This window comes from Ornithorhynchus anatinus, chromosome 17, assembly GCF_004115215.2.
Source record: "Ornithorhynchus anatinus isolate Pmale09 chromosome 17, mOrnAna1.pri.v4, whole genome shotgun sequence".
Lineage (NCBI taxonomy): Eukaryota > Metazoa > Chordata > Mammalia > Monotremata > Ornithorhynchidae > Ornithorhynchus > Ornithorhynchus anatinus.
The window spans coordinates 7,649,967-7,663,729 of NC_041744.1; the positions used below are offsets into that span (position 1 = coordinate 7,649,967).

Genomic DNA, 13,763 nt, shown 5'->3' on the forward strand with positions numbered 1-13,763 from the left:
GTATTTGTTAAGCACTTACTGTGTACCAGGCACTGTTCTAAGCGCTGAGGTAGATATAAGGTAATCAGGTTGAATGCAGTCCATGTTCCCTCATGGAGTTCCCAGTCTTAATCCCCATTTTATACATGAGGTAACAGACGCAGAGAAGTTAAGTGAGTTACCCCACGTCACATCGTATTTGCACATCGTAACTCCAAGTACTTTATCCACCAGGTAGGATTATAAAAAGAGCACATTTTAAAGGGGGAAAAAAGAGGACAGTTTTTAGGTGGGGAGAAGCAGTGTGGCTAACTGGAAAGAGCACGGGCCTGGAGTCAGAGGACCCAGATTCATATTCCAGCTCTGTAACTTGTTCATTGTGTAAACCTGGGCAAGTCACTTAACTTCTTTAGGCCTCAATTTCCCTACTACTATCTACTACTTAGACTGTGAGCCTCATGTGGGGCAGGGACTGTGTCTGATCTGATTATCCTACTTAGTTCTCTGCATAACAAATACCAGAGCTATTATTATTATGGGAAAAGTGGACTGTATATGAAAATTGGTGTAACAATTCCTTATGAGGATGAAAAGCTGGCTGTTCCAGTGAGCTTCTTACAAAATCCAGAGAAACTACTGGAAAACAAGAGCAGTTGGAATTATGCCTATTGGTGCAGCACAGACACAGACAGCATATGTTTTCTAACTAATGCTTCCAAATTCGTCCCTCTAATCCAGCTCCTGGTTAACTCAGTCCATTTGCTCAACCGGGACTGGATTTTTCTTAATCAGTGTTATTTACTGAGTGTTAACTTTGTGCAGAGGACTGTACTAAGCGCTTGGGAGATTACAACAATATAACAGACACATTCCCTGACCATAGTGAGCTTACAGTTTAGAAGGGGAGACAGACACTTTACAAAAATCAAATTATAGGTACGTACACAGGTGCTGTGACGCTAGGAGAGGCGGATGAATAAAGGGAGTGAGGCAGGGTGATGCCGAAGGGAGTGGGAGAAGAGGAAAGGAGGGCTTAGTCAGGAAGGCCTCTTGGAGGAGGTGTGCCTTCGATAAGGCTTTGAAGGACGGGAAAGTAACTGTCTGTCGGATATGAAAAGGGAAGGCATTCCAGGTCAGAGGCAGGACGGTGCTGGGACTCCAGATTTAGTCCTTGTAAGGTCTTACCTCCTGTATGTTCCTGGAAGCGATATTAGGTGGCTTTCAGATTCAAGGGATGACCTCAGCTTCTAACCCTGCCCTTCTCACTTTACTTCCATGATGATTCTACAGCACCCTGGGGTGACAATGAGAAAGCAAAAAATTCCTGCTTCTAGGCTTTAAGAGTGTTCACAAATCCTAATCCCTTTTATAAATAGTTGCAACATCCTATCCAACCGATTTCCTTATAAGTTTGAGTTCAACACTTTCCACAGTGGAGAATTGGCTCTTTCAGAATGAATCATCTGTGAGGAAATGAAATGGATGGCCTGAAGCTAAGAAAAAGTTTAGATTAGGCATTATGAAATGAAGCTTTTTAAAACAATGGGTAATTACAACAGAATCCCTCCGGGAGACTCCAAAAGACCACCATAAGTTACTGGAAGTGACAGAGTGGAGTATGAGATGAGGACTTAAACTTCTGAAGAAAATTCACAATTTCCCCAAGAATTCTACAGGGAATGTGCATGGCAGGAAATTCTAGTCCCTTGAGAGACTGAGAAAATGGCTCTCTTCCCACAAGTTTTCTCCACGGCTTTTATATGGCTTGAGTGAACATGTGCTTGCTAGAAACTGCTGGCATTCCTTTAGCAGCTAAAGGTAATAATTACTGGAGAGGGAGGGGAAATTATGTCCGCTTGATTGGAGGTTCATTAAAATTCCAAAATGTTAGCGGTAAAGGTATGAGGCAGTGGCTCTCTTCCAAGATTTCCCAGATGTTAGCTAGCCCAACTATCCTTGTTTCAGCTAGGATCATTTGCCGAGCTGATTCTGGATGCCGAAGCTGACCCTTAACTCTTTCTCTGAAGCTGTGCATTTAAGATGTCTTCCCAAAGATGAATACGGCGATTGTTCTGTCTTTTGCGCATTTAGTCTGCTGAGTTCTCTCTCAAAAAAGGCAATACAAAGGTGCTTGATATTTAGATAATGGAAGAGTTAAGCAAGTGGAAAATTGAGCCAAAGGTAAATGCCATCATCCACTGTGTGGTTGTGAGAGTTCAGTTTTTCAATTACTCTGCATGAAGTTTGGACCCCATGGTAATTTAATGTCCTCGGGTTTCTCCTCTGCTGTATTCAACTCAGTCTTGTCACCATCAGAAAACACATCTGGCTTTCTAAATCTTTCAAATTGTGAGGTGCTTTTCGGCATGATCTTTCTCCCGCTAATTATCTGGTTCTATTTTTTTTTTCCTCACTGTCCCCTCTCCCAGCCAAGGATGGCAACTGTAGAAGGAGATGTCTATCACGGGCTTGACCAGTGAATCAAAGTTGCTCTAGGACAACTTCCTGGACCGGGAAAGAAACAATAAACTCTCCAGCTAGAAAAAGTTTGAGTCAAAAGGCTAAAAAATGTTTAATACTGTCATATTAAAAAGTTATAAAGACCTTTCTGTGGATCACTGACCCTCAGCATTTTCATTCATACTAATCAGAAATCTCTTGGTTTGAAGGTGTTGTCACATTAACAGGGTTTGAAAAATACAGAGGAAATTCCAACAGTCTGAAAAAATCTACCCTAGTCAGAGAAGAAAGTACAGAGGAGCATTGCCAAAGTTTTTGGCCTGCCCTTCAATCCTAAAAAATAGATTGTAACTGTCACTTGATCAAATAAACACTGAAACTCTGGCAATATATAAAACCACCTATAACCGCCTGGAACATCTTCTAATTTTTCCCCTTTGTTTATTTTATTTCTGTTGCCTGTTTCCAAATGGAGTCAACAGAGCCAATTTTCACAGAATTGTACACTTTATTATCTGCATTTCTCTGGTTTCTCTGATTATTCTGCCAGATCAAGTATAATCTCACAGCGGGTGGTAAGCATATGGAATTTGTTACTGCAGGAAGTTATGCGGGCCAAAAATTTCAGCAGGTTCAAGAGCAGTTGGGATAAATTCATGGACAAGTGGCTCATAATCGGTCACTTAGAGGGATGTTAGGGATGTTGGATGCTGTGAATAGCACATGGTCAAGCAGAAAAAGCAAAAGACTGGGAGCCAGAAGTCTTGGGTTCAAGTCTCTGCTAAGCCACTTGTCTTCTGGGTGATCTTGGGCAAGTCAATTAACTTCTCTGTCCCTTGGTTCCCTCATCTGTAAAATGGGGATAAAACAACTGTTCTTCCTACCTCTTTCATGTGAGTCCCACCAGGGACAGGGCCTGTGTGCGATTTGATTATCTTGCCTATACTCCAGTGCTTAGCACATAATAAGCACTTAATAAATTCCACAGTTATTACGGTAGAGAGCTAACCATTTGGACAGATTTCCAGGAAGGCTATCGTCATATGTGATTTCCCCAAGCACCCCATTACTATTGTCGGAGACAGAGTAACACGCTAAAAAGGCCACTGTACTAACTCAGTATTGCTATTTCTTATGTTCTTAGTCAGTGGCATCATGTAACTTTAATCAGTTGCTGATCTTCATCGACAAGCTAAATTTAAATTACTATGTCGAGCACTCTTGGACTACCCATTAAGCACGGGCAGTGGTGCCAAGCTCATTGGAGGGAGAGAGGGGATGGAGTCAGTGGCCTTGGGGAAAGATGGAGTGGAAGAATACTGAAGAGAGAGGAAAAGAATAGAAGAGGAGGGAGTAGAAAGGGAAAATTTTGTGGGTTTTAGAACACCTGGTGAGAGGTTTCATTATAATGACTCTCGGCTGGGGAAAGGGAAGATGTGTACCTTGAGGCTAAATATGCCGCCCAAATACCTTTTTCCAGCCACACCTTCATCCCAACTCTCAGGGGACACATCTTTGGAAGAAGCAAAGGGCAAAGGAAGCTTGCTTGAGGCATTCTGTGGCAGTCAATTTGAACCAGGCTTTTAATTAAAAAAAAAAAAAGAATGATAGCGCTTCCAGAATGAGGTTGCAGGATGTTCTGACTACCATCAACTATAGTGCTTTCCTTTAGTGGAACTGAAATCCAATAACTATATAAAGCCTTTACTGGTCTTAGAAGCAAAACTGTAAATTCACAAAGGGTCTATCCATTTCACCAAGGGAATCTTTCAGACACTGCTACAACCCCTGGGATCAGTAAATTATGCTGCATTAGCCTGAGGGTATTTTTCCATTCTCCTTCTCCACAAGGAAAGTTACCACCCTCTGCCCCAAAGAGCACTCAGAACAACTCAAAGAGTGATCGTCATGAAGTAAAATGAAAACCTGATTGTGATGAAAAGAGAGCAGAGAAATCTAATTTCTGGAAATAGCTAAATAAGACTAAATATCTGGCATTTCCCAAATACAACATATCTGACACAATTGAGCTGGCAGAATCAGACCACCGGAAAGCATTCCCACATCAGTCTCTCATCTCAGAATATACTTTAAGCTTATTTGTTTGAATATAATTTTTAAATTCTACTTAGCTCTAGATGTTTATTTTCTGGTTAAATATTTACAGTTCAGTAATTTGGCCATTTTTTCCTAGTCAAGCACTCAATTACCTTTACTGAGAGTCCCTTATAAATAGAGCAGAGTTGACTTGGGATTATGCGACGATATTAAGGAGATAGGGCATACACATTCAGCTTTCCAGAAACTTATGGACAGAAAAGACTTTCCTAAGTATCTAGAAAGATGAGTAACAAAAAGATGGATGAATAATTACAGTTCCACAAAGTACCACCAGGAAGAGGAAAGGATAAAGGGCAGGACTGTTTTACTGGAGGCAAGTGGGTTTCATTTAGAAAGGCTTCATGGACAAGGTCAAACTTCTGCAAAGTCTGAAGGAAGGGAAGCGACTGCGTTCAACTGAAGGAGAAACGGGGAAGGCTGGTTCAGGATAGAGTAATGGCAAGTCAGATGAACTGGAGGCAGAAGAGCCTGTTGTTGGGCAGGGATTGTCTCTATCTGTTGAAAGTACAAGCCGAATTGTACTTTCCAAGCACTCAGTCAATAAATACAACTGAATGAATGAAAAGGTGAAACATGGTCTAAGAACTGCAAGGTTTGCCTGGCTACCATATGGCACCTGGAATAGGGTCAAGTAAAAAGTGGAAGGAAATGAGAGACAGGGATGGGAGATAGCAAAGGCGTTCTTTTAAATCCATGAACAGGAGTTTTCTTTTGGTGTAGGAAGAAACTGGGACTGCTGAAGAGAAGAGTGTTATGATCAAAACTGCAGTTGAGGGAAGCGCAGTCTCACTTTTTAAAGGGAGAAATTGGAGGGGAAAGAGGCTGGACACTGGCAGGGAGGCTGTGACCTGATATTTTTAGTCTTAACTAAGGTTTTGGTTGTGGAACAGAAAGGAAGGGATACATCCAAGAAATACCTCAGGGAAAGTATCACCAAGAGCTCTGGATCCTTAAATCTTTCCTGTTCTGCACTTGCTCTTGACATTCTGACCAGGAGAACCCACATATTTCTCCAGTTCAAATTAAGTCCAGGCCAGGGGAAGTCACCTAGTGAGAGCAGTTTGAAGGGAGCAGTGGGAATAATAATTATGGTACTTGTTAAGCCTTACTATGTGCCAAGCACTGTTCTAAGTGCTGGGGTAGATCCCAGTTAACCAGGTCGGACACAGTCCCTGTCCCACATGGGGCTCACGGTCTTAATCCCCATTTTACAGATGAGGGAATTGAGGCCCAGAGAAGTGAAATGACTTGTCCAAGGTCACAGAGCAGGCAAGTGGAGGCGTCGAGATTAGAACTCAAATCCTTCTGACTCTCAGGCCTGCGCTCCATCCACCAAGCCACGCTGTGGAATCCAAAGTCTCTCCTTTGAGGATTAGGAACCAGGGCACTGATGGAGGTGTTCCGTTTCAGGAGAAGGAGGGGTATCTCCTCCTCTAAGGCTACTTTTAAGGACTAGAGCGCCGATGTGACAGACGGACCCACGCCAAAGTGAAACAGAGTAACTGGAGAGGTCATACGGATACCTGAAATGTAGGCCTAAAGAGTCAACTAAAGAGGAAGCATAACAATGACAGGGGTCAGAGACTCCTTATAGCACCGATTTGTATTACAAGGGGGGAATCTATAACAGTCCTGGTCAGTTTGGCTCCAGGAATTTTTCCCTCAGTCCCCACCCGTAGAGATAATGGGAGTAAAGGACATGAACAGTAAAGGTGATTCCAGGTTGGGGGTTAGTGAGATAGATGGGAAAGGAGAATAGGGGAGTGGGGTAAATAATAATAACAATAATGTTGGCATTTGTTAAGCGCTTACTATGTGCAGAGCACTGTTCTAAGCGCTGGGGTAAATACAGGGTAATCAGTTTGTCCCATGTGAGGCTCACAGTCTTAATCCCCATTTTACAGATGAGGTAACTGAGGCCCAGAGAAGTGAAGTGACTTGCCCAAAGTCACACAGCTGACAAGTGGCAGAGCCAGGATTCAAACTCATGACCACTCATGTTCACTCCCAAGCCCGTGCTCTTTCCACTGAGCCATGCTGCTTCTCTAAAAAAAAAAAAAGAAGAAGAGACAGGTGTTTTCCTTACCTTGGTCAATAGGCCTTGAACTTGTTTAATTTCACTTTTCGCCTTTAGGAGTTCTTGCTTGAGTTCAGTGCACGACAGCTCTAGTTGGTCTTTCTCAGCCCGGGCCACTCTCAACATCTCATGGACCTCAGAGCTATCGGCTGAATTTCCTAGTGCATTGATCTCCGCCGCTTTCTGTTTCTCGCTGTCCAGCTGAGCTCTTAGAGACCCGTTCTCAATCTTTAACCCTTCCAAGTCGACTCTACACTCCTCCAACGACTTGACTGTCAGACTGGTGTTCTGCCTTTCCAATTCTAGAAACCCACTTAGCTGCTCATTTTCCCCTTTCAGACACTTGATCATCTCTAAAGCACCTTGATTCTCCCCCTCTACTTTCCGCAAGCTGCAGGTCAACTGCTGTTGGATGTTGAGCAGCTTCTCCCTTTCAAACTGGGCCTTTTCAAGGATCTCCGTACATTTGTGTTCCAGCTCAAGGACTTTCTCATCTTGAGACCCGGCTTCCTCGTTCTTTGATCGTTCTTGTAAGAGATTCATCAGCTTTTCATTTTCTTGACTTAGCTGCTCTGCCCTCTCTCTCTGCTGATGGAAGGATGTCTCCAAGAGAGCCTTCTCGTCCACTAACTTCTCATTTTCAGCGGTCAATTCCTGCACCATTTGCTGTTGATCTGACAACTCCTGTAAAGTGGCCTGCAGCTCTTCTGCGGTGCTGTGGTGATTTTCTTCCATTTTCTGGATCCTTTCAGTAAGAGAAGCCACGGAGAGTTCACTGATGTTATTGGGGGAACTTCCGCTGGTGGAACATCTGGAGCTCTTGAAAGGGTTGCTGCTGGATGATACGGGCCTAGAAGGAGCCTCAACAATATGTTCAAAATCTGATGCATCAGGAGATAAAGAAGCCTTGGTCACGTCACTGCTTGAAGAACCTGGTGTTTGCAGTGAGTTTCCATTCACATGCTGCTGGTATTCATCTGATTCTCCTGGCAACTGACTCTTGGTTGGACTCCCAAAACTGGACTCTTGAGTGGTAGGGGTCTGGAGGCTGCTCTCGCCGCAATTGCTCGTTGTAGTCTCCGAGACCGGTGACTGTTCTAGGTAAATCAGTTTTTCTTTCAAGGCCCGGTTTTCCTCCCCCAGACTGGCAAGTTCTTTTTGAAAAGTCCTGTTCTTTTCTTGAAGAGCTCTTATTAAAGGGTCCATAACGCCAAGGGGGCCAGCGAGCCCATCTACATTTTGATCCGAAGCCCCACCAGAGATGTCTGCAGTCGGTAATTCTTTGCATTTCTGCAGTTCGCTTTGGAGTTTGCTAATCTCAAAATCTTTTGTTTTGGCCTCTGCCAAGAGTTCCCGAATCTGGGACTCCAGAACTGCCTTGTCTCCAGCTTCATTCTCTTGTTTGGGCTTGGCTGAGCTCTTTAGGTGTTTGGTAGGGGTGGGTGTACCAGAAGAAGTTGGGCTGGGGACTGATTTTCTTGTGCTGGGAGAACTACGCAACACAGCTCTCTCTCTCGAGATTGTTGCCGAAAGTTCCCGAGGAGCTGGAATCCCAGTACGTTTGGATGACGAAACAGTCCCTGGAAGAAAGGGAGAAAGAAACCTTGGATAAAGACACTGTTTGTTTGATACCTAGTTGACATTCATAGATAAGATAGTTGGTTTGTATGATGAATGAATGAGAGCTACTAATCACGTGAGAACAGCCCAAGGGAAAAGCAGCCAGAAGCTTGACCGGTTTCGTTTTGGTTCAGGGTGTGAATTTCTATTGATAAACAAATATTTTTGGATTCGAGTTCATCATCATCAACAAATATAGATTCAGCCCCCACTGGGTGTATACAGAATCATTTTAGCGACTGAGGAGAAAACTGGCCCTAGGGTGTAAGAATCGAAGGGGAAATTTGAATGTCACTGGTTCTGGTGAAATCTCAACAGAGCTAGCAGTCCTTAGATACTAAAGCAAATTCACTATAAGGAGGCCTGCTTAGCTTAAGGATCAGCTGGAATGGGACACACCAAGTTAGGGCACTGAGTTTCAACACAACACTCTTGATAATCCTGTCCGGCAGAAACTACAGGTTACCTTGGTTTGTTTTCACATCACTGCTTCTCTCCCTCCCACCTCTCCTCTTCATCCCCCATCTTCCCTTGGGAACAATTTTTCTTTTCTGTAATAAGATCGTTTAGCTCCTATGTTAGTTAAAAAAAATTCCTTAAAATTCTGTATCTCCCTCCCTTAAAGAGGCACGTCACTGTTTTTACAGCTTGGGCATAAATCAAATTGCTCTCGTTGTAATAACGTTTACCCTACATGTTCAGGGGAGCCAGCTTTTCAATTCAAGAACAGGGGTGAAATCAGGAGCAGGGCTCTCCTGGAGGCAGGGCTAGGGAAAAATGAGAGGCACAGATACACTTACAAGGTGGAGATACACACATACACACACATATTAATGTAAGTGGACGTGTAGACACAGGCATGGGTCTGGGGAAAAGGAAACAAACACCCACAAGGGCTAGCAAGACACCTGAGGAAAGCAGCTGGGAGGGGAAAAGCCATTTTCTGCTAAGGCCAGTCCGTAACTGAGGCAGAGTCCAGAACATCCATTCCTGGCTTGAGGCTGGGGATGGGAAAGAACTGAAGCCAGAAACCCTGTTTTGATTCCAGCTTTTGGCTTCTTCTGGAGAGGGGTGGGACTGAAAGGGGTGAGTTGGGGTGGGCAGTTCATAAAACTGTAGGGGTGAAGGATACACCCAAAGTCCCAGTTCTCTGGAGGCGATAGCTCTCATTGTCCCCACATAATTGGCGTCCCTATGCACGTAACATAATCAATTGATTGTGTCTTTATTTTCTTCCTCTGAGATGAGGTAACCGTTGTAAGCCCATTTTTTTTTCCATCAAAGGCTCATCTGTAGTCTATATTTCATCTGACCCACTCCAAGAAGAACAATGAGTAGTGAATTCCAAGAGTGGGAACACAAGCATTAGGCTTCCAGGTGCTGTGGAAATTAAATCTCTCTCCAAGAATAGAAGGATTGATGCAGAATCAGGGCATGTTCTGCAAGCTCAATGAACAATTGTGGACAGATGAATCGGCTCGAAAAGTAATTAAGACCCAAAATGGTCAGGCTCCTCACATGGGTATCCTGGTGATTAGGGTGGCACCTGGCAGCATGCTTAAATTGCTATACTCTGCAGTACGATCAATGTCTGAAAGATGGTGTGGCTGCAGGAATCCCTCTCTCAGCTTTTCATTCCCACAAAGCCAGCCAGAGCTCCAGGTACAGGGTGGGAAAATAAGATGCAGTTTGGAAGTTGTTAGGTTTAAGTGGCTTCTCCCAAAAATCTTCACGAAGGCTTGTGAGCAGATCACAGTATAGTAGCTGTGCCCACAGGTTCTAGGCTCTTGCTGAAGTTTCCTGGAGGTCACAGCCATTCTGGGACGTGGCCAAAATGTTCAAGTACAGTCAACTCACATATCATTTGGGTCACATTAAAAGTCAAACACTGAAGGTAAAAATGACTGGCAGTAAATAAGATACTCTTCAGTTCATTTTTTCACACTGAATTACTGGGGTGCCAGAGCAGTTGAAAAGCTAAACTTGAAAGTTCATTTTTGGTTCCTGAAAGACTATAATAATAACAATGTTGCTATTTAAGTGCTTACTATGTGCAAAGCACTGTTCTAAGCGCTGGGATATACAGGGTAATCAGGTTGTCCCACATGAGGCTCACAGTCTTCATCCCCATTTTACAGATGAGGTAATTGAGGCACAGAGAAGTTAAGAGACTTGCCCACAGTCACACAGCTGACAAGTGGCAGAGCAGGGATTCAAACCCATGACCTCTGACTCCCAAGCCCTTGTTCTTTCCACTGACTCACGCTGTGACTATCAGTTCCACTAACTTGAGAGGGCTTAATTTTGAATTCTCAAAAGGTGGGCTATTACAGCAAGGCAAAGAATTACTATCTTTAACAAATTCCTCTGAGAAGTTTCATTGAAAGAACAAATCAAGGGTGTGATGACAAGTGTTACCATGCAGAGAGTGGAGTCAGGTAACGAGCTAGAAGAAGAATCTTTTTGAAAGGGACTACTTTCACATGGCTGTAAATTTTGATCCTGTGTTTGACACTGACTTCTTGAACACCTTAACCAGGGAAGTGATTTATTTACTGGCAAATAGAGATTTAAAACTCCTTGTAGAAAAGTAGGGAAATCAGGTCTCCAAAAAAATCAACTGGAGTCCCACATCATGCCCTAATTTGAAAAAAAAGTCCTGTGGGCAGGAAAATGGTGAATACAGCCTCTCTCTGTGTCTCTTTCTCTCTTCATTGCCTCTTTCTCTGACTCTGATGAAGGCATGACTGGCTACTATATAGGGAAGGCATTGCTTGGGTAAGTACTCATGTGTTTGTCAAACGTGGGTGGGTGAATGAGTGAGTGAATGTGTTTTTACACCCCATCTGCGTATGTCTCTCTATCTTTGTGCCGCTCTTCTATGTCCGTCTTTATTTCTCATCTAACCTGTCTTCCTTTTCCGCTTTTTTCTTCCCCCACCTAGTCTCCAACAATGATCCGGCTTCCAGGGAAGTCTTAACCCTAGCCTTCTTTGAGCGTCAGAAGAAAAGGTTATTTTATCTCTAAAACAGGGCATTCTGACCAAAGATCAAAATGACAAACTGGAAATGGCTTTTAGTTCTTTATCGATGATCTTAGAGACATTTCTCATTTCTGATTAAACTACATGACTGAGGTTATGTAGTCATGATTTTAGATGTAAAAGTTTTAGCCAAGCATCACATCTTTATAAAATCAATTGTATTTATTGAGTGCTTACAGTGTGCAGAGCACTTTACTAAGTACTTGGGAGACTGCAGTATAACAGATTTGGCAGACGCGTTCCCTGACCACAACAAGCTCACAGTCAAGAGCTGTGTGGGGGAAGCAGCGTGGCTCAGTGGAAAGAGCCTGGGCTTCGGAGTCAGGGGTCATGGGTTCGACTCCCAGCTCTGCCACTTTTCAGCTGTGTGACTGCGGGCAAGTCACTTAACTTCTCTGTGCCTCAGTTACCTCATCTGTAACTGTGCGATTAACTGTGGGATTAACTGTGAGCCTCACGTGGGACAACCTGATTACCCTGTATCTACCCCAGCGCTTAGAGCAGTGCTCTGCACATAGTAAGCGCTTAACAAATACCAACATTAAGAGGGACTGTAACTTAATTTAACTGCAGAAATCCTGGGAAGAGATGATCCGAGGTCTTAATCAAAGAAGCAAGCTAATGTAAACCCGTCAGTGGGCAGGGATTGTCTCTATCTGTTGCCGAATTGTACATTCCAAGCGCTTAGTACAGTGCTCTGCACCTAGTAAGCACTCAATAAATACTATTGAATGAATGAATAATGTTGGAAGCTAATGTTAGTGAACGGTACACAGCCAAGTGACCCAACAGGACATGGATAAGCTTTCAGGCCTCACCATTACTTGCAACAGTGGTGTACAAAGAAAAAAAAATTGGCAGGAGCTGTGCAACTTGATTCTCAAGGCAACTCTGCGAGCAGGAGGTGTGAATTGTGGAGCTGGAGACCTGTAGAGTCTCTGTTGCCCCACCTTGACTAAATGCAGGAAATGGTTTGTTTTTCCATGACTGGAATGCTCTTTGTGCTTCCTCAAGAGCCCCCTTTTCAGGGATGCACACATGTTTTCCTGGTTAATGTTGATGGAAGCCCTATGTACACAGTAAGTAGAGAAAAAAACGGAGGACGCTCTGATCTGACCCCAACTGGCTGGATTACTTACCATTACATGATCATTCTGGCTGCCTGAACACACTGAAGCAAGCAAGAATTTCCAGCCTCCTCCTCCAACTCATAGCCTACTTTGGCAGCACAAGGAAGAGTTAATTTTTCTCAAACACTGCTTTCTCAGCAGCTTTTTTGTAGAATTTAATACATTTATAAAACCCACACAAATGGGGCCATCATCTCCTCTCTCCCAAATAAACTCACTTTACTGCGGGCTCAATGAACAGTGTCCCAGAGAGGGGCACGGGAGGGACAATGACACTGCTGCACAAAAGCCTTCTCCCGCCCCCCTAAAGTGCAGAGGGAGACTTCAGTCCAAAGCGAGCACAGTAACCACTCTGTGTTATGTTCAGGGCACGATAAAGCAAAAGACAACGGCTGCAGTGTTTACGAAAAGAGATAGAATATTCTGGCTGGGCTGCAGGCAGCCCACATCACCAGGCTGCCGTTAGTCATCTCTTACAGGAGAAGCCAAAAGGCAAAACGATTATGGGAGGGTTGTGCCCAGGGCGCCGATTGAACATGCAGCGTATGCAGACCTTGATTTTCCGCTGAACCCAATATGCTACCAGAGGTCTGCTGGAACCCAGAATGCACTTTGTAGGTCTCGCTAGGAAACTGCTGGCCTGTTGTTCAGGCCGCAGGAGGTTTCCATGACCTAGCCTCAAGAGTTTGGGATGCCAAGAGCCTGGCACTGCTGAAGTGGAAGTCTGCTGCCCGGTGGAGGAAAAATTATGATTCGTGCTGGGGATGAAATCAAACCACGTGTGTCAGGATAGGAAATACATCACTTCCCCAGAAATATACCTAGGGGACTGTGGGGCCCAAGGCGAGTGCTCTGGTGGTTGGCCTCCCAGGTTGAATTGGGAGGGGAGGGAAAAGTTGAAGAACACAAGTTCTGCCCCTCCCCTCTCCCTGGTTCCCCATGTCTGCTGCTGTTTCTTTGGGCCACATGGGACTCTGGTCAGCCCCAGGCTGAGAGAGCCCTGTCTTGGGGCAAGGCCTCAATCAGTCAGTAGCATTTATTGAGCGCTTACTGGGTGCAGAGCACTGAACTAAGCGCTTAGGAGAGTACAACAGAGTTGACCGACATGATCTCCGGCCTCAAGGAGCTTGTAATCTAATGGGGGGGGGGGGGGAGACAGACTCTAAAATAAATTTCAGATCCCGGCTCTGCCCCTTGTCAGCTGACTGTGGGCAAGTCACTTAACTTCTCTGTGCCTCAGTTACCTCATCTGTAAAATGGGGATTTACTTTGAGCCTCACATGGGACAACCTGATTACCCTGTATCTACCCCAGCGATTAGAACAGTGCTCTG

General features: G+C 44.3%; 1 protein-coding gene and 1 long non-coding RNA gene across 8 annotated transcripts in view; one reads left to right on the plus strand and one right to left on the minus strand.

Moving 5' to 3' along the window:
• SPECC1 (sperm antigen with calponin homology and coiled-coil domains 1) overlaps positions 1-13,763 on the minus strand; it is a 198,095-nt gene that overhangs the window by 81,706 nt on the left and 102,626 nt on the right. For all 7 annotated transcript variants that reach the window (XR_003765565.2, XM_007672549.4, XM_007672548.4 and 4 more), the window contains one exon: positions 6,647-8,217. Coding sequence is in view for 6 of the 7 variants with exons in the window: in XM_007672549.4 (XP_007670739.2) it covers positions 6,647-8,217 (1,571 nt within the window). In the remaining variant the exon portion in view is untranslated. The remainder of the gene's footprint in view (positions 1-6,646; positions 8,218-13,763) is intronic.
• The window catches only part of LOC114817709, a 77,815-nt gene that overhangs the window by 23,135 nt on the left and 40,917 nt on the right, over positions 1-13,763 (plus strand). The window lies entirely within an intron of this gene.